Below are 27,812 nucleotides of genomic sequence, written 5' to 3'. Positions count from 1 at the left end.
AGTAATGTGTTGGTGTATTGTCAAGTACTGTGTTGGTTTAATGTCATGTATTGTGTTGGTGTAATGTCATGTATTGTGTTGGTGTATTGTCAAGTATTGTGTTGGTGTAATGTCAAGTACTGTTTTGGTGTAATGTCAAGTACTGTTTTGGTGTAATGTCATGTATTGTGTTGGTGCAATGTCATGTGTTGTGTTGGTGTAATGTAATCTATTCTGTTGGTGCAATTTCAAGTACTGTGTTCATGTAATGTCATGTATTGTGTTCGTGTATTCTCAAGTACTGTGTTGGTGTAATGTCATGTATTGGTGTAAGGTAATGTAATGCATTCTGTTAGTGTAATGTATTGGTGTAATGTCAAGTACTATTATTTTACTAGCGACAGATTTGTACCTTGTCAGCTCGGGGGTTTGAACTTGCAACCTTTCGGTTACTAGTCCAATGCTCTAACCACTAGGCTACCCTGCCGCCCCATACAGACAGTCATGTATTGTGTTGGTGTAATGTCATGTGTTGTGTTGGTGTAATGTAATGTGTTGTGTTGGTGTAATGTAATGTAATCTATTCTGTTGGTGCAATTTCAAGTACTGTGTTGGTGTAATGTCATGTATTGTGTAGTGTTGGTGTAATGTAATGCATTGTGTTTGTGTAATGTCATGTATTGTGTAGTGGTGGTGTAATGCATTGTGTTGGTGTAATGTCATATATTGTTTTGGTGTAATGTCATGTATTGTGTAGTGTTGGTGTAATGTAATGCATTGTGTTGTGTTGGTGTAATGTCATGTATTGTGTTGCTGTAATGTCATGTATTGTTTTGTTGTTATATAATGTAATGTATTGTGTAATGTCATGTGTTGGTGTAATATAATGTAATGCATTCTGTTGGTGTACTGTTGTATTGTGTTGGTGTAATGTCATGTATGTGTTGGTGTAATGTTATGCATTGTGTAGTGTTGGTGTAATGTAATTCATTGTGTTGCTGTTATGTCATGGATTGTGTTGGTGTAACGTATTGTGTAGTTTTTTTTACACTATGTAACCCACAAGGTTACTCTGTAGTTCAGTTAGTAGAGCAGGGTCCTCTGTAGTTCAGTTGGTAGAGCATGGTCCTCTGTATTTCAGTCAGTAGAGCATGGTCCTCTGTAGTTCATTTCGTAGAGCATGGTCCTCTGTCGTTCAGTTAGTAGAGCATGGTCCTCTATATTTCAGTCAGTAGAGCATGGTCCTCTGTAGTTCAGTTAGTAGAGAAAAGTGATTATTCTCGGGACGGAACATTTGTAAAATACCGGGAAAATATTATTCCCCAGTCTGTAGCTTATTCTTTAGATGTTTGGGGCTGCTGGTGAACCATGATGTGCAGGCATAATCAGTGACACTGGTCTAGTGCACTTGCCAGAGTCTTAATGGTGTCTATAGATTTCCATCCAATTTGCAACAGATTTTCATGTTAATATTCTAAAATCTGCATAGAAACAACATACACATTTCAGGGTTTCCTTTAGGAAAATGTGACTGGGAAGATTTTAATTGACCAGACATTTGAGAAATTTAGCGGACATCTATATGCATTCAGATCAGACTTGGCGCAGCCAGAGCCATCAATAAACACGGGGTGTTGGCCTTAAAAACAGCTTATTGTCACACCCTGATCTGTTTCACCTTTCTTTGTGCTTGTCTCCACCCCCCTCCAGGTGTCGCCCATCTTCCCCATTATACCCTGTGTATTTATACCTGTGTTCTCTGTTTGTCTGTTGACAGTTCGCTTTGTTTCGTGAAACCTACCAGCGTTTTGTTCCCCTGCTCCTGTCTGTTCTTGCTCCTGTTTTCTAGTCCCTCCCGCTTTTGACCGTTCTGCCTGCCCCAACCCTGAGCCTGCCTGCCGTTCTATACCTTGCCCCACCTCACTGGGTTATTGACCCCTGCCTGTACTGACCCGGTGACTGCCTGCCATTCTGGACCTTTTCCACCCTCTCTGGATTACTGACCTCTGCCTGCCTTTGTCATTTGCCTGCCCCTGTACCAGAAATAAACTTTTGTTTCTTCGACACTGTCTGCATCTGGGTCATACCTGAAATCTTATACCTATAACAAATTGCAAAAACACTATTCCTTGTTTTTCGATGTAGCATATGCCGAACTTTATAGCCTATTAATGTTTTTAGGGAACTTTCCCATAACAATATTTGTCCACCTCATGATTCAACTGTCAGATTTGAGCACTAAATGCATCAGGGCATTGCATGCATAGACCTATAGGCTTAGGTGTCCACGGTATGATATTAATATTTAAACTAAGACTATATGAAGGAAGAGAAGCTTAAGGCTAGCCCCAGAGAGATAGAGATATGCCGGCGGCATGCTACGACACCAACATGCATTTCTTTGTCAGGTGGCTAATGTGTCTGCTATACAGACATATACGTACAGAAGGAGGGTAATTAGTTCATTTTCAATCCAAATAATTATATTAGATTATAGGAGCAACTCTGGAAAGCCTGAAACATTATTAATCACCTTACGTTTAACTGAGTCAGTTTGAGCACCGGTGAGCACTGCCTTCATATCGTAGGCTTGCAGTAGCTAAAGCTTAATAATAGCCACTTTTTAAACTTGTGACCCGTTTCAGGATGCTCGGCTTATGTCACAAGTCACTTCTTCACAGGAGAGGCTTTTAAATGTATTTGTTTTTATCAAAATATGTTTTGGGGGCAGAAATGCCTTCTAGAACGTGGTAACTCTTATGTGCCTTAATAACAAACTTGTATTCCATCTGTAAATACAAATAATACATTTTTATTATGAGCCTAGTTGGTTTAGCCATGGAAAAAGACAAGGGACCTTGCCATGATTATCTGAGATAATGGATGGGCTGGACATGCAGAGAGAAGTTCGGATTGGTCTACCATGTAGCATGCTTCTGTCTATAACGTGAGCTGCTCGGTATGTGTAGATAGAAATGAAATATGATGAAATATATAACATTGTATATTACTGTATCTCTTTGGTCCATCCTCCAGGCAGAAGGAGAGGGTCAGGGTGGCGTCCTCCTCAAAGAACTCCGTGGCAAACGCATCCCACCACAGACTGTCACTCTCCTGAAAGAGAGAGAAGAAAGTTGATCAATAATTAAAATAGTTCTAATATTATCATATAATTTGCTTTGTTGCACAGAACATATTTTATGGAAACAACAGATTCTATACCATCTACGTTTCCCCCCAAAATCTCTTTTCTCCATGATACGTACATAACGCATCAACCCAGGACATCCACCACTGTACACAACATCATGATATTGAAATCACTTTGCTATCACCAACAGGCAAAACGTTGTACCCTTCCATCTGCCACTCCGGGGAACATGACACCACCATTTACCAGATAATGTACCGTAACAGCGGACGACCCCACGTGACGCGTGATGTTGATTTCACCCGACATGTTAGGACAGATCGAGAGGCTTTCAATCGTTGCTCCACTGAGGGATCGCTAGACCCTTCCAGATTTTTACAATTATCCATGTCGATGTCGCCTAGCGTCAAGTCCAATATGTGCTGACCCCAAGGACCTCGAAGAACAACTCAATGTGCTTCATATCTGCAGGTCTTGAGGTGTGTGTGTGTGTGTGTGTGTATGTGTGTGTGTGTGTGTGTGTGTGTGTGTGTGTGTGTGTGTGTGTGTGTGTGTGTGTGTGTGTGTGTGTGTGTGTGTGTGTGTGTGTGTGTGTGTGTGTGTGTGTGTGTGTGTGTGTGTGTGTGTGTGTGTGTGTGATATAGGGAGGAGAGGGAGGGGATAGAGAAAGAGGGGATGGAGGGAGAGGGGGAGGGGATAGAACTTCTGCAGTTCATTTTGAAGGTGAATCAATACGTGATTATGACCTGGGAATAGAGTGTCCGCCGGTGAAGTAGCATCAACATCCCTGGGTCATAGATTGGTGATAAACCTAGGGATAGGCCTATGATACCTTAACGGCTGGGATTCAATCAATTACAGATTAAGATAAACTGCACTGCTGTATCGGAGGTGTTAACAATGTTGTAACCAAAACACGCTAATCTGATTCTCATTGGATATTGGATACATACTAGAAGTGCGGTTTCCTCCTATGAAAAATTATACACTCTCATCTGTCTATTTCTGCACAGTCACATATTTGTTATCTTTGTTGCATCACCACTACCCAAATTTAGAGCAAGCAAACTATGATTCTTAATTCTGACCCAGATACGCCCACTGCTGCACCATCATTGCATTCTACTAGCACACTGGGAGTAGTGATGATTGACTCAACAGGAGTCCCTGAATGGTGTGTGTGATTGGGCTAGTGCCAGGCAACTGTCAGCGGATTGAGTCCCCCAGGGGACAGGAGGACAGGGTGGTATGGTGGTGGGATAGGGAGCATGGATGCCTAGCACAGCAGGATTCCACTAGAGTAGAGGTTACCAATCTTTTTATAGTCCCGTACCCCTTCCAACATTCAACCTCCAGCTGCGTACTCCCTCTAGCACCAGGGTCAGCGCACTCTCAAATGTAGTTTTTTGACATCATTGTAAGCCTGCCACACACACACTATACGATACATTTATTAAACATAAGAATGAGTGTGAGTTTTTGTCACAACCCGGCTCGTGGGAAGCGACAAAGAGCTCTTATAGGACAAATAATAATTTAAGAATAATCAATAATTTTAAGCTTTATTTAGCCATCTTACATATAACACTTTATTTGTTCATCAAAAATTCTGAATAACTCACAACAGGTTAATGGGAAGGGTGAGCTTGAAAAGATGCACATAACTCTGCAATGTTGATTTGTATTGGAGAGTCTCAGTCTTAAATCCTTTTTCACACACAGTCTGTGCCTGTATTTCATTTCCATGCTAGTGAGGGCCGAGAATCCACTCTCACATAGGTACGTGGTTGCAAAGGGCATCAGGGTCTTAAGAGCACGATTTGCCAAGGCAGGATACTCTGAACACAGCCCAATCCAGAAATCTGGTAATGGTTTCTGATTAAATCAAATTTATCACATAACCGCTTGTTGCAATTTCGATGAGGCTCTCTTGTTCATATATCAGTGTTGTTTGATGACGCAATTATCTGTATAGTATTTTTGGCCTTTTCCCCCAGCTTTGTCCCAGCCATATCCACGGCAGCAGGAAGCATTAAGTACTCCACAATAGTATTGGGCTTGCCTGTTCTAGCCACTTGGTAGCTCACTATATAAGACGCTTTTAGCCCCTTCTAATTAATGGTATATGTTGGTCCTATACATGTCGTACTACTCTAAAGTTGTCTTAATTCTCGCTCAAAAAAACTCCCATGGCTTATTTTTGAAATTGGAATGTTCTTTCTAAATCTCTGCGCAAGACTGAAGGTTTCATCGAGTTGTGAGATAATACTTTTGCACATATAACACACTGTGGCTGAGGAAAGGCTCTACTCCCAATATAAGTGAACCGCAAATCAATGTAGTTCTCATCATATTTGCGCCTCTTCGATGGTCCAACATCCCTGTCAGTTGTTCAGTGAGGGGGCAGTAGCTCTTCAGCTGCATCGGATTCACAACTGTCAATGTCCATGCGAGCTGGGCTAACAAAAAAAGTAGAATTACTGATGCTAGCATTGGATGTGCTCGTGGAAGCAGAGAGACTTGTGTCGTAGACATGTGCAGGTGTAGTACTGCTGGTAGTAGCAGTACTACCAGTAGAGCTGGTATGTTTTATTTATTTATTTATTTTATTTCACCTTTATTTAACCAGGTAGGCAAGTTGAGAACAAGTTCTCATTTACAATTGCGACCTGGCCAAGATAAAGCAAAGCACTTCGACACATACAACGACACAGAGTTACACATGGAGTAAAACAAACATACAGTCAATAATACAGTATAAACAAGTCTATATACGATGTGATCAAATGAGGTGAGATAAGGGAGGTAAAGGCAAAAAAAGGCCATGGTGGCAAAGTAAATACAATATAGCAAGTAAAACACTGGAATGGTAGATTTGCAATGGAAGAATGTGCAAAGTAGAAATAAAAGTAATGGGGTGCAAAGGAGCAAAATAAATAAATAACTAAATAAAATACAGTAGGGAAAGTGGTAGTTGTTTGGGCTAAATTATAGGTGGGCTATGTACAGGTGCAGTAATCTGTGAGCTGCTCTGACAGTTAGTGCTTGTTTCCAGTTTCAGAAATTTTTGTAGTTCGTTCCAGTCATTGGCAGCAGAGAACTGGAAGGAGAGGCATCCAAAGAAAGAATTGGTTTTGGGGGTGACCAGAGAGATATACCTGCTGGAGCGCGTGCTACAGGTGGGTGATGCTATGATGACCAGTGAGCTGAGATAAGGTGGAACTTTACCTAGCAGGGTCTTGTAGATGACATGGAGCCAGTGGGTTTGGCGATGAGTATGAAGCGAGGGCCAGCCAACGAGAGCGTACAGGTCGCAATGGTGGGTAGTATATGGGGCTTTGGTGACAAAATGGATTGCACTGTGATAGACTGCATCCAATTTGTTGAGTATGGTATTGGAGGCTATTTTGTAAATGACATCGCCAAAGTCGAGGATTGGTAGGATAGTCAGTTTTACAAGGGTATGTTTGGCAGCATGAGTGAAGGATGCTTTGTTGCAAAATAGGAAGCCAATTCTAGATTTAACTTTGGATTGGAGATGTTTGATGTGCGTCTGGAAGGAGAGTTTACAGTCGAACCAGACACCTAGGTATTTGTAGTTGTCCACGTATTCTAAGTCAGAGCTGTCCAGAGGAGTGATGTTGGACAGGCGGGCAGGTGCAGGCAGTGATTGGTTGAAGAGCATGCATTTAGTTTTACTTGTATTTAAGAGCAATTGGAGGCCACGGAAGGAGAGTTGTATGGCATTGAAGCTTGCCTGGAGGGTTGTTAACACAGTGTCCAAAGAAGGGCCAGAAGTATACAGAATGGTGTCGTCTGCGTAGAGGTGGATCAGAGACTCACCAGCAGCAATAGCGACATCATTGATGTATACAGAGAAGAGAGTCGGTCCAAGAATTGAACCCTGTGGCACCCCCATAGAGACGGCCAGAGGTCCGGACAGCAGACCCTCCGATTTGACACACTGAACTCTATCAGAGAAGTAGTTGGTGAACCAGGCGAGGCAATAATTTGAGAAGCCAAGGCTGTCGAGTCTGCCCGATGAGGATGTGGTGATTCACAGAGTCGAAAGCCTTGGCCAGATCAATGAATACGGCTACACAGTAATGTTTCTTATCGATGGCGGTTAAGATATCGTTTAGGAACCTTGAGCGTAGCTGAGGTGCACCCATGACCAGCTCTGAAACCAGATTGCATAGCAGAGAAGGTATGGTGAGATTCGAAATGGTCGGTAATCTGTTTGTTGACTTGGCTTTCGAAGACCTTAGAAAGGCAGGGTAGGATAGATATAGGTCTGTAGCAGTTTGGGTCAAGAGTGTCCCCCCCTTTGAAGAGGGGGATGACCGCAGCTGCTTTCCAATCTTTGTGAATCTCAGATGACACGAAAGAGAGGTTGAAAAGGCTAGTAATAGGGGTGGCAACAATTTCGGCAGATAATTTTAGAAAGAAAGGGTCCAGATTGTCTAGCCCAGCTGATTTGTAGGGGTCCAGATTTTGCAGCTCTTGTATGTGTCTCTATGGCCTTACTTTTTTTAACCATTCATCAATTTTCGAGCAGACGGAATGAGCATTTATTTGACATTGTGTTGTTATTTCGCTGAACACAAGATGGTTTAATTATATTTTTGGCAGTGAAACAAGGCTACTCAGGCAAGACAAAAACCCAAATGTATAGCCCCGTTGGAAAATATAAATGGAACAAGGTGAAGAAATTATGTATTTTTTTATATCATAAAAGTTTTTTTTTCTCATAAAACAAAAATGTGAATCACATTTTATTTGGCGGCATTGCGAGTACCCCAGTTTGGGAATACCTGCACTAACAACAATGGTCACACACGTGACTGACGAGCGCTCCACTGGGACAGCATTGGATGAGCTGTTTGAGAAATGTGTATGAGAGAGAGAGAGGGGGGGTTGACTGAGGGAGAGGGAGAGAGAGAGGAGACAGAGAGAGAGGGGAGTTGACTGAGGGAGAGGGAGGGGGAGACAGACAGACAGAGTGAAAGGGATGGGTAAGAGGGAGAGAGAGACAGAGTGAGAGATTGAGGTAAAAGGGGGAGAGAGGGGGGGAGAGAGGGAGGAGAGAATGAGAGAGAGAGAGGAGAGAGAGAGAGAGAGAGAGAGAGAGAGAGAGAGAGAGAGGGGGGGGGGGAGTTGACTGAGGGAGAGGGAGAGAGAGAGGAGACAGAAAGAGAGGGGAGTTGACTGAGGGAGAGGGAGGGAGGGGGAGACAGACAGACAGAGTGAAAGGGATGGGTAAGAGGGAGAGAGAGACAGAGTGAGAGATCGAGGTAAAGGGGGGAGAGATGGGGGGGAGAGGGGGGAGAGAATGAGAGAGAGAGAGAGAGAGAGAGAGAGAGAGAGAGAGAGAGAGAGACAGAGACAGAGACAGAGACAGAGACAGAGACAGAGACAGAGACAGAGACAGAGACAGAGACAGTGAGCATAGCCTTGCAGAAGGCAGTAGGCAGACCTGGCTCTCAAGAGAAGACAGGCAATGTGCACACTGCCCACAAAATTAGGTGTAAACTGAGCTACACTTCCTAACCTCCTGCTAAATGTATGACCATATTAAAGACACATATTTCCCTCAGATTACACAGACCCACAAAGAATTCGAAGAACAAACACCATTGTAAACACAACCCATATTTATTTTCCCTTTTGAACAATACTAATTCTATTTTTGGCAGTGAAACAAGGCTACTAAGGCGAGAAAAAAAATGTATAGCCCCGTTGGAAAATATAAATGGAAAAATGTGAAGAAATTATATATCTGAAAAGTCTTTATTTTTTGGAACTTTGTTAGTGTATTGTTTACTGTTCATTTTTTTCTTTTTTGTTTATTATCTATTTCACTTGCTTTGGCAATGTACACATATAATTTTCTATTTAACCAGGTAAGTCAGTTAAGAAGAAATTCTTATTTAAAATGACAGCCTACCAGGGAACAGTGGGTTAACTGCCTTGTTCTGGGGCAGAGCAACAGATTTTGCCCTTGTCAGCTCAGGGATTCGATTCAGCAACCTTTCAGGTACTGGCACAACACTTTAACCACTAGGCTACCTGCCTAGTGGCAGGTAGGCACCAGGCCAATAAAGCCCTTCAATTGAGTTGAGTTGAGTTGAATTGAGAGAGAAAGAGAGCGAGAGAGAGAGAAATTGCATGGCTGTCTAAAGCTTTGTGCATTTCTTTTCGGTGTGTGTGTGTGTGAGTACTTGCACGCGTGTGTGTGAGACCGATTCTGATTAGTCACACTCAGCAGGCTGAATGACCTCAGCAGATAATCCTGTCCTGTGAGGGGCCTTCAGGGAGTGAGAGTAGAACCAGGGTCAACAAGGCACTATCTCCCCCCCCCTTCTCTCACACACACTCTCTCTCTTTTTCTCTCATTCACACTCTCACCCACGGGGCGGCAGGGTAGCCTAGTGGTTAGAGTGTTGGACTAGTAGCCAGAAGGTTGCAAGTTCAAACCCCCAAGCTGACAAGTTACAAATCTGTCATTCTGCCCCTGAACAGGCAGTTAACCCACTGTTCTTAGGCTGTCATTGAAAACAAGAATTTATTCTTTACTGACTTGCCTAGTTAAATATAGGTAAAATAATGTGTACATTGCCAAAGCAAGTGAAGTAGATCATAAACAAAAGCTAAATAAACAATCAAACTTCACAGTAAACATTACACTCACAGAAGTTCCAAAAGAATAATGTCTATAAACAGTATTGTAACGATGTACGAAAGGGAAAATAAATAAGCATAAATATGGGTTGTATTTACAATGGTGTTTGTTCTTCACGGGTTGTCCTTTTCTTATGGTAACAGGTCACAAATCTTGCTGGCTATGCTCACTGAGTCGGTACATAGTGAAAGCATTCAAAGTTTGAATCAGTCACAGTGGTCAGGTATTCTGCCACTGTGTACTCTCTGTTTAGGGCCAAATAGCATCCTAGAAGCTCTGCTTCTTTGTTAAATATTTCCAATGTGTCAAGTAACCATCCTTTTGTTTTCTCATGTTTTGGATGGGTCTAATTGTGTTGCTGTCCTGGGGATCTGTGGGGTCTGTTTGTGTTTGTGAAAAGAGCCACAGGACCAGCTTATTTAGGGGACTCTTCTCCAGGTTCCTCTCTCTGTAGGTGATGGCTTTCTTATGGAAGGTTTGGGAATCGCTTCCTTTTAGGTGGTTGCAGAATTTAACGGCTCCTTTCTGGATTTTGATCATTAGCGGGTTCAGACGAATTCTGCTCTGCATGCATAATTTGATGTTTTACGTTGATCAAGGAGGATATTTTTGCAGAATTCTGAATGCATTCTCATTTTGGTGTTTGTCCCATTTGATTAATTCTTGGTTGGTGAGTTCAGAATTGGTTGGTGAGCGGATATGGGCTAGCTAAAGCATTAGTGAGAATAGATATTTGGGCTAGATAAAGGATTAGTTGGACACTAGAGTTATGATAGCCCAATGGGCTAGCTAAATGAAAAGTGGGACACCATAGTAAGGATAGGTCTATGGGCTATCTAAAGGATTAGTGGGACATTAGTGGGATATATCTATGGTTTAGCTAGAGGATTAGTGGGACACCATAATGAGGATAGATTTAAGGGATGGCATAAGGATAGTGAGGATAGATCTATGGGCATGGTAAAGGATTAGCAGGACACCATAGTGAGGATAGATCTATGGGCAAGCTAAAGGATTAGCAGGACACCATAGTGAGGATAGATCTATGGGCAAGCTAGAGGATTCGCAGGACACCATAGTGAGGATAGATCTATGGGCAAGCTAAAGGATTAGCAGGACACCATAGTGAGGATAGATCTATGGGCAAGCTAGAGGATTCGCAGGACACCATAGTGAGGATAGATCTATGGGCATGGTAAAGGATTAGCAGGACACCATAGTGAGGATAGATCTATGGGCAAGCTAAAGGATTAGCAGGACACCATAGTGAGGATAGATCTATGGGCATGGTAAAGGATTAGCAGGACACCATAGTGAGGATAGATCTATGGGCATGGTAAAGGATTAGCAGGACACCATAGTGAGGATAGATCTATGGGCATGGTAAAGGATTAGCAGGACACCATAGTGAGGATAGATCTATGGGCAAGCTAAAGGATTAGCAGGACACCATAGTGAGGATAGATCTATGGGCAAGCTAAAGGATTAGCAGGACACCATAGTGAGGATAGATCTATGGGGACGCTAAAGGATAGTGAGGATAGATTTATAGCTAGCTAAAGGATTAATGGGACACTATAGTGATGAGAGATCTATGGACTGGCAAAAGGATAGTGAGGATAGATCTATGGGCTAGCTAGAGGATTAGTGGGACACCGTAGTGAGGATAGATCTTTGGGTTAGCTAGAGTATTAGTGGGACACCATTGTGAGGATAGATCTTTGGGCTAACTGAAAGGATTAGTGGGACACCATAGTGAGGATAGATCTATGGGCTAGCTAAAGGATTAGCAGGACACCATAGTGAGGATAGATCTTTGGGTTAGCTAGAGTATTAGTGGGACACCATTGTGAGGATAGATCTTTGGGCTAGCTGAAAGGATTAGTGGGACACCATAGTGAGGATAGATCTATGGGCTTGCTTGAAGGATTAGTGGGACACCATAGTGAGGATAGATCTATGGGCTTGCTTGAAGGATAGTGTTAGGAAAATTATGATTAAATGACTGAACAAATCATTTTAAATGGAACTGTAACTAAGTATACTCTGTTTTATTATATCTGTTTAACAAAATGTGTTCATAAGAAGGGATTGTGTGACACGGACAAGGAATAATTAAAGTTAATGAACACCATCCCAACTAGGAAGAAAGGAATGGTTTGTGGATTAAGTAAACAGATAAGGTAGTTAACCTATGGTTGAACCGACGAAACTGAGCTCTGGGGTGTTTTAGATAAGGCAATGAGTGCATTCCTAGGTTTTCTGTTAATTATAACTGTCGGCTAAGTGGTGATCAATAATGGTGAGGACTCAAAAGTTAATTCAGTTGTGTTGTGTGTCCTGTGTGAGTGCTAGGGGTCAGAATGAACTCAGAATTCACTTTTCCCTTTGTCCCGGTCTGGAGGAGGAGATTAATTTTAGGAGCAATGAAATGACGTCATGTTATTGTATATAAACCGTTGCTCGTGGTAACGTGGCAGCGCGCTCCGAGAATAAATTCTGTTACCTATTATTGATAAGACTGGTCTTGGTCTATTTTATGCAAACAAGAATCTTACAAATTCTCATAAAATATATTAAGGGAATTCAATTAATGAAAACACATTGGTATAATTACATTACAGTAACAATAGTGAGGAAAGATCTAATGCGATCTAAACGATTAGTGGGACACAAGTGAGGATAGATCTACGGACTAGATAAAGGATTAGTGGGACATCACAGTGAGGCTAGATCTATGGTTCAGTGAAATGATCAGTGGGACACCATAGTTAGGATGGACATATGGGCTAACTAAAGGATTAGTGGGAGACCATAGTGAGGATAGACCTATGGGCTAACTGAAAGGATTAGTGGGACACCTAAGTGAGGATAGATCTATGGGAAAGGTGAAGGATTAGTGGGACATCATAGTGAGGATAGATCTATGGGCAAGCAAAAGGATCAGTGGGACACAATAGTGAGGATAGATCTATAGACTAGCTAAATGATTAGTGGGACACCATAGTGAGGATAGATCTATGAGCGAGCTAAAGGATAGTGAGATTAGATCTATGGGCTTGCTAAAGAATTAGTGGGATACCATAGTGATGATAGATCTATGAACTAGCAAAATGATTAATGGGACACCATAGTGATGATAGATCTAAGGGATAGCTAAAGGATGACAGAAACGCAATTGTGAGGATAGATCTATGGGCTAGCGAAAGGATTAGTGGGATACCATAGTGATGATAGATCTATGGGCTAGCTAAAGGATAGTGAGGATATATCTATGGGCTAGCTAAAGGATTAGTGGGACACAAAAGCGTGGATAGATCTATGGGCTAGCTAAAGCATTAGTTGGATGCTGTTGTGATTATAGATCTATGGGCTAGCTAAAGGATTAGTGGGACACCATAGTGAGGATAGATCTATGGACAAGTGAAAGGATCAGTAGGACACCATAGTGAGGATAGATCTATACCAGAGTGAGGATAGATCTTTCTAGCCAAAGGATTAGTGGGGATACCACTGCGAGGATAGATATATGGGCTAGTCAAAGGATTAGTGGGACACCATAGTGATGATAGCTCTATGGGCTAGCGAAAGGATTAGTGGGACACCAGAGTGAGGATAGATCTATGGGCTAGCTAAAGGATTAGTGGGACACCATAGTGAGGATAGATCTATGTGCTGGCTAAAGGATAGTGAGAATAGATCTGGACACCATAGTGAGGATAGATCTATGGGCTAGCTAAAGAGTTAGTGGGGACACCATAGGGAGGATAGATATTTGGCCTAGCTACAGGATTAGTTGGACACTATAGTGATGCTAGATCTATGGGCTAGCTAAAGGTTTAGTGCGACACCATAGTGAGGATAGATCTATGGGCTAGTTAAAGGATTAGTTGGACACCATAGTGAGGATAGATCTATGGGCTAGCTAAAGGATTAGTGGGACACCAGAATGAGGATAGATATTTGGGCTAGCTACAGGATTAGTGGGACACCATAGTGAGGATGGATCTATGGGCTAGCTAAAGCATTAGTGGGATACCATAGTGAGGATAGATCTATGGGCTCGCTAAAGGATTAGTTGGACACCATAGTCAAATCAAATCAAATCAATTTTATTAGTCACATACACATGGTTAGCAGATGTTAATGCGAGTGTAGCGAAATGCTTGTGCTTCTAGTTCCGACCATGCAGTAATATCTTACAAGTAATCTAACAATTTCACAACAACTACCTTTTACACACAAGTGTAAAGGAATGAATAATAATATGTATATGTAAATATATGGATGAGCGAAGGCCGAAAGGCATAGGCAAGATGCAGTAGATGGTATAGCGTACAGTATATACATACGAGATGAGTAATGTAGGGTATGTAAACATTATATAAAGTGGCATTGTTTAATGTGACTAGCGATATATTTATTATATCCAATTCTTCATGATTAAAGTGGCTAGAGGTTTGAGTTTGTATGTTGGCAGCAGCCACTCAATGTTAGTGATGGCTGTTTAACAGTCTGATGAGATAGAAGCTGTTTTTCAGTCTCTTGGTCCCAGCTTTGATGCACCTGTACTGACCTCACCTTCTGGATGATAGCGGGGTGAAAAGGCAGTGGCTCAGGTGGTTGTTGTCCTTTATGATCTTTTTGACCTTCCTATGACATCGGGTGGTGTAGGTGTCCTGGAGGGCAGATAGTTTGCCCCCGGTGATATGTTCTGCAGACCTCACTACCTTCTGGAGAGCCTTACGGTTGTGGGCGGAGCAGTTGCCATACCAGGCGGTGATACAGCCCGACAGGATGCTCTCAATTGTGCATCTGTAAAAGTTTGTGTGTTTTTGGTGACAAGCCAAATTTCTTCAGCCTCCTGATGTTGAAGAGGCGCTGTTGCTCCTTCTTCACCACGCTGTCTGTGTGGATGAACCATTTCAGTTTGTTCGTAATGTGTACGCCGAGGAACTTAACTTTCCACCTTCTCCACTACTGACCCGTCGATGTGGATAGGGGGGTGCTCCCTTTGCTGTTTCCAGAGGTCCACGATCATCTCCTTTGTTTTGTTGACGTTGAGTGTGAGGTAATTTTCCTGACACCACACTCCGAAGGCCCTCACCTCTTCCCTATAGGCCGTCTCGTCGTTGTTGGTAATCAAGCCTACCACTGTAGTGTTGTCTGCAAACTTGATGATTGAGTTGGAGGCGTGCATGGCCACTCAGTCATGGGTGAACAGGGAGTACAGGAGAGGGCTGAGAACGCACCCTTGTGAGGCCCCAGTGTTGAGGATCAGCGGGGTGGAGATGTTGTTTCCTACCCTCACCACCTGGGGGCATCCTGTCAGGAAGTCCAGGACCCAGTTGCACAGGGTGGGGATGAGACCCAGGGTCTCGAGCTTAATGAAGAGTTTGGAGGGTACTATGGTGTTAAATGCTGAGCTGTGGTCGATGAACAGCATTCTTATATAGGTATTCCTCTTGTCCATGTGGGTTATGCGTCGTCTCTGGACCTATTGGGGCGTTAAGCAAATTGGAGTGGGTCTAGGATGTCAGGTAGGTTGGAGGTGATATGATCCTTGACTAGTCTCTCAAAGCACTTCATGATGAAGGAAGTGAGTGCTACGGGGCGATAGTCGTTTAGCTCAGTTACCTTGGCTTTCTTCTTGAACAGGAACAATGGTAACCCTCTTAAAGCATGTGGGAACAGCAGACTGGGATAGGGATTGATTAAAAATGTCCGTAAACACACCAGCCAACTGGTCTGCGCATGCTCTGAGGACGCGGCTAGGGATGCCGTTTGGGCCTGCAGCCTTGCGAGGATTAACACGTTTAAATGTTTTACTCCCGTTGGCTGCGGTGAAGGAGAGCCCACCGGAATTGGTAGCGGGTTGTGTCGGTGGCACTGTATTGTCCTCAAAGTGAGCAAAGAAGTTGTTTAGTTTGTCTGGGAGCAAGACATCTAGTGATGCTAGATCAGGGGTGTCAAAGTCAAATGGACGGAGGGCCAAATAAAAAATTTAGCTACAAGCCGAGGGCCGGACTGTTCGAATGTTCATTGAAAATTTTTTAAATGACGCATATAGTCTAGTGAACCTAATTGAACCTACTGAAAACCTAACAAATATATTCCAATATGATCAGATAAATAAAGCAATATTTTCTTATGGCTCTGTCAGTAATCTTTAATTTTCAACAGACACAAAAGACAAATTTCCTTTATATAAAAATCCCCATAACATGAACATTAAATGAAAGAAACCGGTATTCAAGGCACCATCAGTAGCCTATATTTTCTATTTTAGCAAAAGTGGGCTAAATTTACTTCAAAGAAAAAAACAATAATAGCAATTTTCTATCATCCACTCAACTGAAATATTTTTAAAATATAATTGGATTGAAATACAATAAAATAAAGTGCAAAAATCTATTAATCAAAAACAACACTTTGTTTAAGGAGAAGTAACATGCAGTGAAAACAAATATTAAACTTTAACTTTTAAACTTGAACTGAGTAAAAACTCTAAATATGTGATTGCACAGTAATGTTCACTTGTTTGAGGTTGAGGGTGATACTTGGTGGTGTCCCATCTTTTCCACAAGTTCATCAATGTTCGGGGTAAGGCTCTGAGCTGAGGAAATCCTCAGAATTGAGTGGAGGTGTTCAGCAGTAAGTCGACTTCTGTGTGATGTTTTGTTCAGGTTCATCAAAGAAAAAAGTTGTTCACACAGGTATGTGCTGCCAAACATAGACAACGTTTGAGCAGCCTGGATGCGCAGCTGGGGCATTGTGTCGGGGAGGAAACGGGCGAACTCCGCAGCACCCACTGCCGCATATTTTGCCCTCAGTGCATCATTGCATTGGAGGTCAATCAACTCCATTTGGAGGTTTGGTGGTGAGCTTTCCACGTCAACAGCAAATGGGTTACCGAGCAGTTCCAACCTGCTTTTTTGTGCTTCAAAGTCAGCAAATCGGCGTCGAAAGTCAGCGGCAAGCATACCTATTTTATCAGCCAACTGTGCGCTCGGGAACGCACTGGTAGAGAGCTTCTCTTTCATGGTCTGGCAGCTGGGAAAGTGGCTCAAATTTTCTTTCCGCATCTGCGTCTCCCACAGAGTCAGTTTGGTTTTAAATGCCTTCACTGTACTGTACATATCAGAGATGACATGATCCCGACCCTGCAGCTGCAAGTTCATTGCATTCAGATGACTCGTAATGTCACACAGAAAAGCCATTTCACACAGAAACATTTCGTCTCGGAGTTGTGTTGTGTCTTTCCCTTTGCTGTCCAAGAACAGACAAATCTCCTCACGAAGCTCGAAACATCTTTGAAGCACCTTTCCCTGGCTTAGCCATCGCACCTCTGTGTGATAAGGCAAATCACCATGCTCCGTTTCTAACTCCGTCAGAAATGCCTTGAACTGGCGGTGATTCAAACCTTTGGCTCTGATAAAGTTAACTGTGCGCGTGATGATGCTCATTACATGCTCCATTTTCAAGGCTTTACCGCACAACGCTTCCTGGTGTATGATACAATGATAAGCTGTCAGCTCACCTGTCGCGTTTTCCTCTTGCATCTTTTCCCGTATCTTCGCCACCAGTCCGCTCCTGTGTCCACACATCGCATGTGCTCCGTCGGTTGTCAAACCCACGAGTTTTTCCCAAGGCAGCTCCATCTCATTTACACATCTTGACACCTCTTCATACAAATCATGCCCCGTAGTTGTGCCATGCATAGGACGTAAAGCCAAAAACTCCTCTGTCACGCTTAGGCTGGAGTCCACTCCGCGGATGAAAATTGACAACTGGGCAATGTCAGAAATGTCGGTGCTCTCATCCACAGCCAAGGAATATGCAATGAAATCTTTTCCCTTTTTCACAAGCTGCTCTTTTAGATTGATGGACAACTGGTCTACTCTCTCGGCAATGGTGTTTCTGCTCAGACTCACATTTAAAAAGAGTTGCCTTTTTTCTGGGCAAACTTCGTCACAAACTTTAATCATGCAGTTTTTGATGAAATCCCCCTCCGTAAATGGCCGGGCTGATTTAGCGATCTCTTCTGCCAAAATAAAACTGGCCTTGACAGCAGCCTGGCCTTGTGATTTGGCTTTTTTGAACAGAGCCTGTCGAGATTTGAGGCCTCGTTTTAATTCCTCTGCCTTTTGTAGCCTTTGTTCCATGTCCATATTCTTGTTTTTGTCCGCGTGTTTCGTTTCATAATGTCGTCTCAGATTATACTCTTTCAGTACCGCCACACTTTCTCCACACAGAAGACACACAGGTTTTCCAGCTACCTCCGTGAACATATACTCCGACTCCCACCTTGTTTGAAACCCCCGGTTCTCAGTGTCCACCTTCCGTTTTGCCATTTTTGATGGGTATCTGAAAGTTAATTTTACTGTGATGCTGACGACTGCTGTGCCAATAAATATTGAAATGAAGCAGCCTACTGCTCGGTGCGTCACCGTTGCATTGTGGGAAATGTAGTATTGGTGCGTGTAAAAGATCTGCGGGCTGCCGGCTTGCTGCGGTCTGCGGGCCGGTTCTAATAATAAATCAAGATCATCCCAGGGGCCGTAAAAAACCTTCTCGCGGGCCGGATGTGGCCCGCGGGCCTTGACTCTGACATATGTGTGCTAGATATATGGGCTAGCTAAAGGATTTGTGGGACACCATAGTGGGGATAGATCTATGGGCTAGCTAAAGGATTAGTGGGACACCATAGTGAGGTTAGATATATGGGCTAGCTAACGAATTAGTGGGACACCATTGTGAGGATTGTCACTAAATAATAACAGACCTGGGGCTTTTATTAACACACACATATAAATGGATGGCACGCACGCACGCGCGCACACACACACACACCCTTACTGCTTTTGGCAAACACTCCACGAAGTAAAGCACGATGTCAGTACATTTCAAACTGAAATGATAATATACCCAGCATGCTTTAGTTAAAGGGTATTTTCTCCTTTTTCTGTTGTATGAGAGAGTGGCCGCCATAGTGAGTTGTTGTGCCTTGGGTCTAACCTTGGATAATTAACCTCTGCAATCCCATTCAAATAGTGAATGGATCAGACCCAGCCTGTTTCTCTGCGAGAATTATTCTTTAGAAGGCCCTGGGGATACGAAGCATAATGGCTTAAAGTGCAAAACCACCACTTGTTAACCTCATTTTCATGAGTGCATTTCTATGTTTTGTAGAAAACTGTATAAAGTTCTACCAGATGACATCATAAAAAGTTAAGATATTTAAAAAACTGTGATTTTCAAATACTATGACATTTGCAGTGACATGGGGGGTGAGAAAATACCCTCCCTCTGGCTAGAAAATCGTTGCAGGTTTTGAAAATCACTGTTTTTCTTACTTTTAATCCTACCCTGTGATGACACAGAGAAGTATTTTTAGGAGCTGTCCTATGTTTCTAACCACAGATCATAGAAACGCGCTGTTTTCACATATGTAGACACTGACTTGGTGCTGGAGATGATGGAGTTTGAAAAGTGGCGGAATTTCCCTTTAAATGTGTGAAAAACGTGGTGGTGATGCATTGAGACATTTTCAAGGTTGTGTACATGTCTAAAGTCTATGCAGTATGATAAGTGAAAAGATACTTTCAATTATCCAAACTATACTAAGAATGGTGCATTATAATGTACTTGAATTCCGTATGCCTGTACAGTTAGCAATGCTGATATATTATTCTAAAGCTGTTTACCGTGGTACAAAGCAGTAACAAACAGGAATTGTAGGTGCATTAGGGATACTATCCTTACATTATGCAAATTGTAGAGAAATGCTGTGTCCTTGAAAAGCCACTGTGCTTTCAGATGGTCACTACCCACAATGCATCAGTGGGTCCTAGACAACACATCAGCATTCACTAATTGGACCAATAAACACGCAGCTGGTTGCCTCATCAAACTCAACGCCACTTTTGCTCATTTCGACTTGTGAGTATTGTGGCAACATTGGTATAGTGTTTAGTTCATCAGCTGATCTCCTGAAATCAGTGTACATTGTTTTGAGTCAGTGAAGAAGAGCCTAGTGAAAATGACAAAACATTTAACTCCAGCTGTAAGCTGTCTTCATATGTTTTTCTTATGTTTCTGGAGGGAATAGTCAGTAGTGTGGTCTTCTAACATATTGACAATTACCTCGTCTGTATATGGCCGTTCTACATAACGGTCATCACCTAATCTCTAATATGTCATAGAGAATAATTTGCCTTATACAATTGTATGCTATTCGTAATGAACTAACAAGTTAAATTACATAGAAGGAATCAATTAGGGACAGCTATGTTTGTGGCCTATATGGCCTCAGCAATACAATACATCATCCACATTCATCACTATGATCATGAAATAAAGAAATCCATCAAACTGGAAAAAATGGAACAGGAAGTGAATGGAATAGGTCCCTGTGTCTTATCTATACCCTGGTTGGGACTATGGGAACTGTAGGAAAGTGACAGGAAAAAGGTGGGACCATTGTCCAAGCTTCCTGCTAGTCGGACCAACACAGTGTTTGGGCAAAACCTTTTCTTTTGGAGTTAGACATGTAACTATTTTATCGGATCAAGGATTAGCATCAGTCTTGGGGTCAAATACTATTTGAAATAATTTTAGATGCTTTATCTGTTTAAGACTAAGAGATTCAGATTTTACGATTAGATTGCTTAATTGAGCTTGCCTGTCTTAAAGGACCAATAGGATCTCAAAACTGCAAACCCTGCCCACTTCAGGAAGACTAGAGCAAACGGCCAATAGTATTGAACCCAGGTCTAATTGATTAGCACAGTTGTTCAAGTTTGATATGCACTTGTCTGTGACAGCCTTTCTTAAAGTATCAGTGGCAATCCAAAGTGGGTTGCAGACATGTTAATGGTGGGACGAAACATGTCAGAGAAAAATAAATAATATATATATATATATATATATATATATATATATATATATATATATATATAAACTCAGCAAAAAAGAAACATCTTATCACTGTTAACTGCCTTTATTTTCGTGAAACTTAACATGTGTAAATATTTGTATGAACGTAAGATTCAACAACTGAGACATATACAAGTTCCACAGACATGGGACTAACAGAAATGGAATAATGTGTCCCTGAACAAAGGGGCGGTCAAAATCAAAACTAACAGTCAGTATCTGGTGTGGCCACCAGCTGTATTAAGTACTGCAGTGCATCTCCTCCTCATGGACTGCACCAGATTTGCCAGTTCTAGCTGTGAGATGTTACCCCACTCTTCCACCAAGACACCTGCAAGTTCCCGGACATTTCTGGGGGGAATGGCCCTAGCCCTCACTCTCTGATCCAACAGGTCCCAGACGTGCTCAATGGGATTGAGATCCGGGCTCTTCGCTGGCCATGGCAGAACACTGACATTCCTGTCTTGCAGGAAATCATGCACAGAATGAGCAGTATGGCTGGTGGCATTGTCATGCTGGAGGGTCATGTCAGGATGAACCTGCAGGAAGTGTACCACATGAGGGAGGAGGATGTCTTCCCTGTAACGTACAGCATTGAGATTGCCTGCAATGATAACGAATGAGTGAGTGTTCATGTGCAAAGGATTAGCATTTCAATTGTTATAATTATCACTCTGTAGTGACTTCTTAGTTGACCCACACTTCCCCTTTTGTCTAACAAGCCGCGATGCCGGTTTAGCCCACTAGGGCACATTTCCCTATCATTTCTTGTAAACACATTTACCTTGTTTGTTTGTTTATGCATTTCTGTGAATTACTTAGTTAGTAATAAATAAAGGATTTAAGACAATTAATGTATGGATGACTCATAGTGAAGACTGGGTTCGTGCAGACAACCAACAATTTAAGACGTTTGGAATGAGAGTAAATAATTCATTAATCAGAAGACTATGGATCAGATATGAAAATATCTGAAAGGTTATATTAGGAAATTATCACCTTGTAATCTGAATAATTTTCCTTGGTGCCCCGACTTCCTAGTTAATTACAGTGACATGATTAATCAGTTGATCGCGTAATACTAATTACAGAGAATATTTTATAAAAACTATAAGTCTTCAATTTAATGACAGTAAAGACACGACATATGTATGTATGTATGTATGTATGTATGTATGTATGGATGGATGGATGGATGGATGGATGTACAGTATGTATGTATGTATGTATGTATGTATGTATGTATGTATGTATGTATGTATGTATGTATGTATGTATGTATGTATGTATGTACTTGTTATGTCAGTCACCAGCAGGCACTCAATTAGCCATGCCAGCTACCCTTTTGTAGATTTGTAAGTTAGTCTAGCCAGCTATCTAAACTTGAAGTACTCATGGCTGAATACCAACCCGGGCACGCAGGGCACTTACCCAGGGGCCCTGACCTCCAGGGGGTCCCCATTAATTTTGTTCAGTCACTCTCACTCAGATATCATAATAAAGGGAAAGGGGAATGCCTAGTCAGTTGTACAACTGAATGCCTTCAACATAAATGTGTCTTCTGCATTTAACTCAACCCCTCGCATGGCATAGGTCATCTCAAAATGGGTAGAATTGCAGGAAATTTGGTGTAAAACAGCAAAGAAATCTCTGCCCCATAGCAAAATGAGTAGAATTTCATTATAATTTCGTTTTTATTGCACAAGTTTCTCTCCGCCTCATGGAATAATGTGTAGAATTGCAGAAAACGTGCATTAAAACAGATACATTTTCTTTACGCCCCATGGCAAAATGTGTAGAATTACAGGAAATTAACTCTGTAACTTAGGGCCCCAAAAGGGGGCATGTTTTCATGAACTTGGGTACCCGGAAAATACAGAATTTCTAACTTGGGTGCCAGGTTGAAAAAGTTTAAGGTAGTTTAAGGTGGTATATGGCCGTTTCAGACCAGTTAGGTACTGAAGGACTTACCTAGGATTGGATTTTGTGTCCTTTTTATGTGCTGCTAAAATCACATGTAAACAGAGCAAGTTTTCCACATATTGGGAATTCCCTTGCATGGTTGAGGATGAAGTGATCTAACTCAGAGAAAAGGTAGAATGTCATTCCCAGATGGGGACAGTGCAGTGTACAGTAGCCTAAAGCAATGTACTGACAACCATCACCTAATGCTCAGTTCCACATGGACCCCTATCCCCTACCACTGGGCACATAATGTAGATCTGAGAAGAATTAGCAATATGGCAATAACCCACACTCTGTTAGACTGGGAGGGGTGACTTTTTGCATTAATGCTTATACAGTAGCCAATCCGTTCAGATCTACACAAATGACTAGGGATTGGGAACAGGGGGCAAGGGATGAGTGGCTGATTTTGGAACAGGCCACCTGATTACATAACAAATAGACAGTCAGTCAACCAGCAGTCAGTCAACAGAAAAGTAAATGATTTGATTTCACTAAACCCAATTTACCTCAATCCACCTCAGGAGTGCTAAGGTTTGGGCACACTGGCTAAATCCAGGTGAATCTTTTAAATTCGCATAACTGCATTCCAAACTGAACACAGCAGATCATGCTGGCCGATATTATTCTAGCACCCTCCATTCACGTAGCCTTGTATGAACCATCCTGATCTCGCGATCTTACATTCTGTTTTGCTACAAACATTCTGTTAAGCTACACACAGAATGTAAGCTCTCGAGATCAGTCTGGTTCAAATGAGGCTACCACTAAAGTGCTTTTGTTTTCTTCTCTCTATCTCTCTCTATCTCTCTCTCTCTGTCTATCTCTCTCTCTCTCTTTCTCTCTCTCTTTCTCTCTCTCTCTCTCTCTCTCTCTCTCTCTCTCTCTTTCTCTCTCTCTCTCCCTCACTCTCTTTCTCTCTCTCACATATAGTTTCTCACTCGTAGCGTTATGCTTCATCCCTCACTCTCCCGCTGAATATTAATGACTTCTACGCTAATGTGCTTACAGCGGCTGAGGTCGAGCAGACCCCTCCTCTGAATGGTAATCCGACTCCTCATTTGCATATCCCCTTAAGTGTCAGATTCCCCCACAACCCCTAAATCACGGCAGTGTGTGAGTGTGTGGAGAGGCTTCATATGGAGGACAGTGGCCCCTGAGCAACGGTCCATAATCAATGCGGTCGAACCGTACGTTCCGTACGTATACGGTCACATAACAATCAAAGGCTGTTTTGATTGGCAAAGGGAAACGGGGATACCTAGACAGTTGAATAGTGAATGTATTCTGAATGCATTTAACCCAACCCATCTGGTAGGTCAGAAAAGGTTTGCTGTGTAAAATGAAAGGTAATAGGACAATGGCAAGCCGTGTGTTGAAGAAGAAGTGATGGGGTTTAGTCGTTAGTAAACGTTCAGTCGTCTATCATAGTGGATTCGTAATACAGTTTACAGTATGACCTACAGTTGTTCATTCAAAAATAATAATGCTGAAAAATAAAAACAGAGATTATGAATGTAAGACGATACAATAGAAACTGTAAACTTATTATGACTTATTGATGTTTATTCAAATCGATTTATGTTTTATACGACTGAACCTGATGGGATTATATCAGGGATGAAAAACACCAATATGATAACAGCGATAAACAGCATTTAACAGTTGGGCTGAATCTATTAAGAGTCATAAATGTTGTACAATAAGATGGACTGAGGATTGTCATCTAACAGGTTCATTTTGAATAGGCTGACTTCTCAGCAACATGCTTGAGAAACTGAACTTAATTTGATATCACTTCAGGTGATTAATAGTTTATATAAACTTCATCATATAGCATACCGCAATGTTTACTGCATCAACAACCTTCAAGTATGCATACATAAGTAACATATGAGATCTTCATCCAGCAAAATAGCATAGTTTACCGAAAAAACAACACAACTATTACTTGTCTAAAACAGCTCCATAATGTCAAACAGATGCTACTGAGGTTCAAAGACACTACGATTCAACATTGCTGCCGAGACTCAAAGTAATGCTGCAGCAAATGCTGTTCTCTGGGCCAAATTATTCCCATCAGCTGGGCAGTGCATGGACATTAGTGACTCATATTAGTTGCCCGCCAGCAACAACTTAATGTAAAAATGGAATCCCAGCAGACATGTGTCTGGGGTTGCTAACTCAACAACAAACATCAATACAGACCAATCAACAAATCTATAGGCACACCCACCATAATGGTTTCTGTCTGGTAGAGAACATATTCAAAATGGTTGGCATCACTGTATATCTATTTACCTTTTCTAAATACAAAAGATGGTAGATAAAAAGGCTGATGAATTGTAGGCTACTTGACATGTTCCTCTACAAGCCATATAGTCCTTCTACTGAATAGTGTTTGGCATGATTCAACAGCCATATCCTCACTAATATTTCTGACAGGAAAATGACATAACTGTTCTGAAAAGACAACCAAAAAAACCTATACCCATCCAATTGAGCAATTCTTGATGTTTTTTTTTAAATGATCAAGTAGGACATCATCAGCTAGACAGGAAATGCTTCCACAATAGCTGGCAGGATGTGATGTCGGATGAAATATTAAAGAACAAGTCTAAAACACATATTCAGGGCTGAGTCCCAAATGGCACCATATTCCCTGTATAGTGCACTACTATGAAGGGAATAGGGTGTCATTTGGGACGCAAACACAAGTCCTATTCAGCTATTTTCATTTAATGGCCCATTTATAAAACATGACAATCAAGGCTAAAAAATAATACCCAACTGAGTTGAATCTCACGAATAAAGCCCTTTAGTTTTCATAAACAATCTCTATTGTTTCTGCCTCTTTTGTTGTTGGTGGTTGAGAGATTCAAAATGCAAAGTTCCCCAAAATATTATTATCTGGGCCATTTTTGATCTCCATGCATGTAGAACACTTTGTCATTACCCTGATTTTCCCCATTAAATCCATCATAGAAATTAAGGAAATTAATGCAAACAAAATTATATTTAATGCCTTTATGGCTAAAATGATGGCTATGATGACAGTAATATATTGGTTGTGTATATATATGTTCCTGGGAGTTGTTGCAGGCTTGGTATCTGAGGTAGGCTACAGGAGTGGAAGTCCACTGGGGCTTGGACCACTCCTGTTGAATAATTCATGAATGGTGTGCCATTGCATCTCTGCAACATTGCCTTGGTCTTCTTAAAGTTGCAACACCCCTATACACAGGAAAGTCTACATCTACACTGTAAAGCATAACCATTGAACTCACTGAGTGAATTGAGTAAAATGAATTTCAATTGTAATAGTCAAATTGATTGTTTTACATTGTACTTACACAATTATTACTTGCTCCATTACTTTCAACCATTGTCACAGATATAACCAATATCTATCACCATTTTATAGATTTAACCGATATCTATCACAATCTTTAATGTGGTTCAACCATTCTTACAGATATAACCAATTTCTATCACCATTCTTATAGACATAACCAATATCTATCAATCACAATCTTAACTGTGGTTCCGATTAAAATTCCCAGTGGTCGAGTTAAATGCAGTTGGACAAAACAATGGGGATATTTAAAATCAACTGTGAAACTGGTGTTCAAGTTTAAAATACGAAGACAAGTCAGTAGATTCTTGGTTCTCTCTTCAATTCCCCAAATGGCCGAACAGACTTAAAGCCAACCACTGTCAAATCCTTGCAACTTGACGTCTTCTCAGAGCATCTTATTCTTGATCATTTAGCATAATGCTAATTCAGTGTAACCCAGTATTTTGAACCGTAACATACGGGCAGCAATGCCAGTCATGACAGCCATACCCATAACAAGTAGACATGGGGACTGTTCAGCTTCAATTGTATTCTAAAACAGCATGCTTTTACTGTGATTGTTCATTATAATTGGCAAACATACCCATGTATGACTTTTTAAACAAATGTATCAAAGCAACTACTTCTAAATCCATGTCTTTAACCATCAGTCTGTCATGTTCAATATTTGATACTTCAGTTGAAGTGACCCAAATCCAAGGTGGCACAAACCTGATTGATGGCCAAGTACATAATTCTTACATGTTTTGAAATAATATAATTTTTCCTAATATAACTTTAATTGAACTGATAAAGACAACTGATAAAGACAACCTGACAACTAAAATAACAAACATACATTTTGTTGTTACTCATAATCTATTTAGTAAGTGTTTGTGTTCTAGCCTACTGTTTAAAAAAATGTGGGAATCTTCCAATAACAGTGAAATATGAAACCAAAGCTCACTGAACTGAACATATTTCCTTGCTCAGTCATTTTACATGATAGCCCTATCCAAATAAAAAAAATATTCTCCTTGAAAATGTTACGTCAAATGATCTGTCCTTCATGTAATTTAGGATATTAAAAAACTACACCTAACATGGATATGACATCCTTGGAAGGTTGGACACATCTGCAACAGTAACACATCTGTATTTACAAATATAACCACTTTCCAGGTTAAACAACTAAGCCGAGCCGAACAGCACGAGAACCTGTGCCGCAACACTTCAATTTCTACTCCCAAAACAAACATCCCAACACCTTTAATTAACAGGACAACCCCGTTCATAGCATACACTGAACAGAACTCACCTCTGTACGAGATTGTAGTCGTTTGTTCATCTCGTAGATCCTATACTCGGGTTGGACCATGTAGGGCGAGTGCCTTCTGTAGAAGGGTCCGAATGGGGAGGAATAGAACGGGTCGTTGGGAGGGTTCGACATGTTGAGTTCTTGCCGCGGTAACAAGCTGCACAGCGCAATTTCAACATCCACGCAACGCACATGGAGTGCGATGCTCTTGAAAGCGCTGTGGTACCAGCCACTATACAAGGCTGAGCTACTCTGCACGTTGGGCTGACTAGTTCGCTGCTATAGCGGGGAGGTGAGGATGGGGAGGGGGAGGGGGAGGAAGGGACGGGGGACTGGAAGGCAGGGTTGGAGAGAGGGAGGGGGAGCGCATGGTCATTGGACGGGTTTGAGGGCTGCATGGTTCCAGTTTAAGGGTAGTTTCCTGGTTCTATCCTTGTATTGG

At 41.7% G+C, this 27,812-nt stretch overlaps 1 protein-coding gene across 4 annotated transcripts in view; it reads right to left on the bottom strand.

Moving 5' to 3' along the window:
• The window catches only part of LOC135526512 (LIM domain-binding protein 2-like), a 122,873-nt gene extending 95,261 nt beyond the window's left edge, over positions 1–27,612 (bottom strand). For 3 of the 4 annotated variants that reach the window (XM_064954949.1, XM_064954950.1, XM_064954948.1), the window contains exons 1-2: positions 27,371–27,591; positions 2,991–3,093 (exon numbers count right to left, since the gene is read on the bottom strand). In XM_064954949.1, coding sequence (XP_064811021.1) covers positions 2,991–3,093; positions 27,371–27,502 — 235 coding nt within the window. In that variant the 5' untranslated portion in view covers positions 27,503–27,591. Of the gene's footprint in view, positions 1–2,990; positions 3,094–27,370 lie in introns of all 4 variants that reach the window. The other variant, XM_064954951.1, reaches the window with a different exon arrangement.
• Positions 27,613–27,812: the final 200 nt, after the last annotated feature.

The sequence above is a fragment of the Oncorhynchus masou genome, chromosome 32 (genome assembly GCF_036934945.1).
Source record: "Oncorhynchus masou masou isolate Uvic2021 chromosome 32, UVic_Omas_1.1, whole genome shotgun sequence".
NCBI classification, from domain to species: Eukaryota; Metazoa; Chordata; class Actinopteri; order Salmoniformes; family Salmonidae; genus Oncorhynchus; species Oncorhynchus masou.
This window is presented reverse-complemented; position numbering and strand designations above follow the sequence as displayed.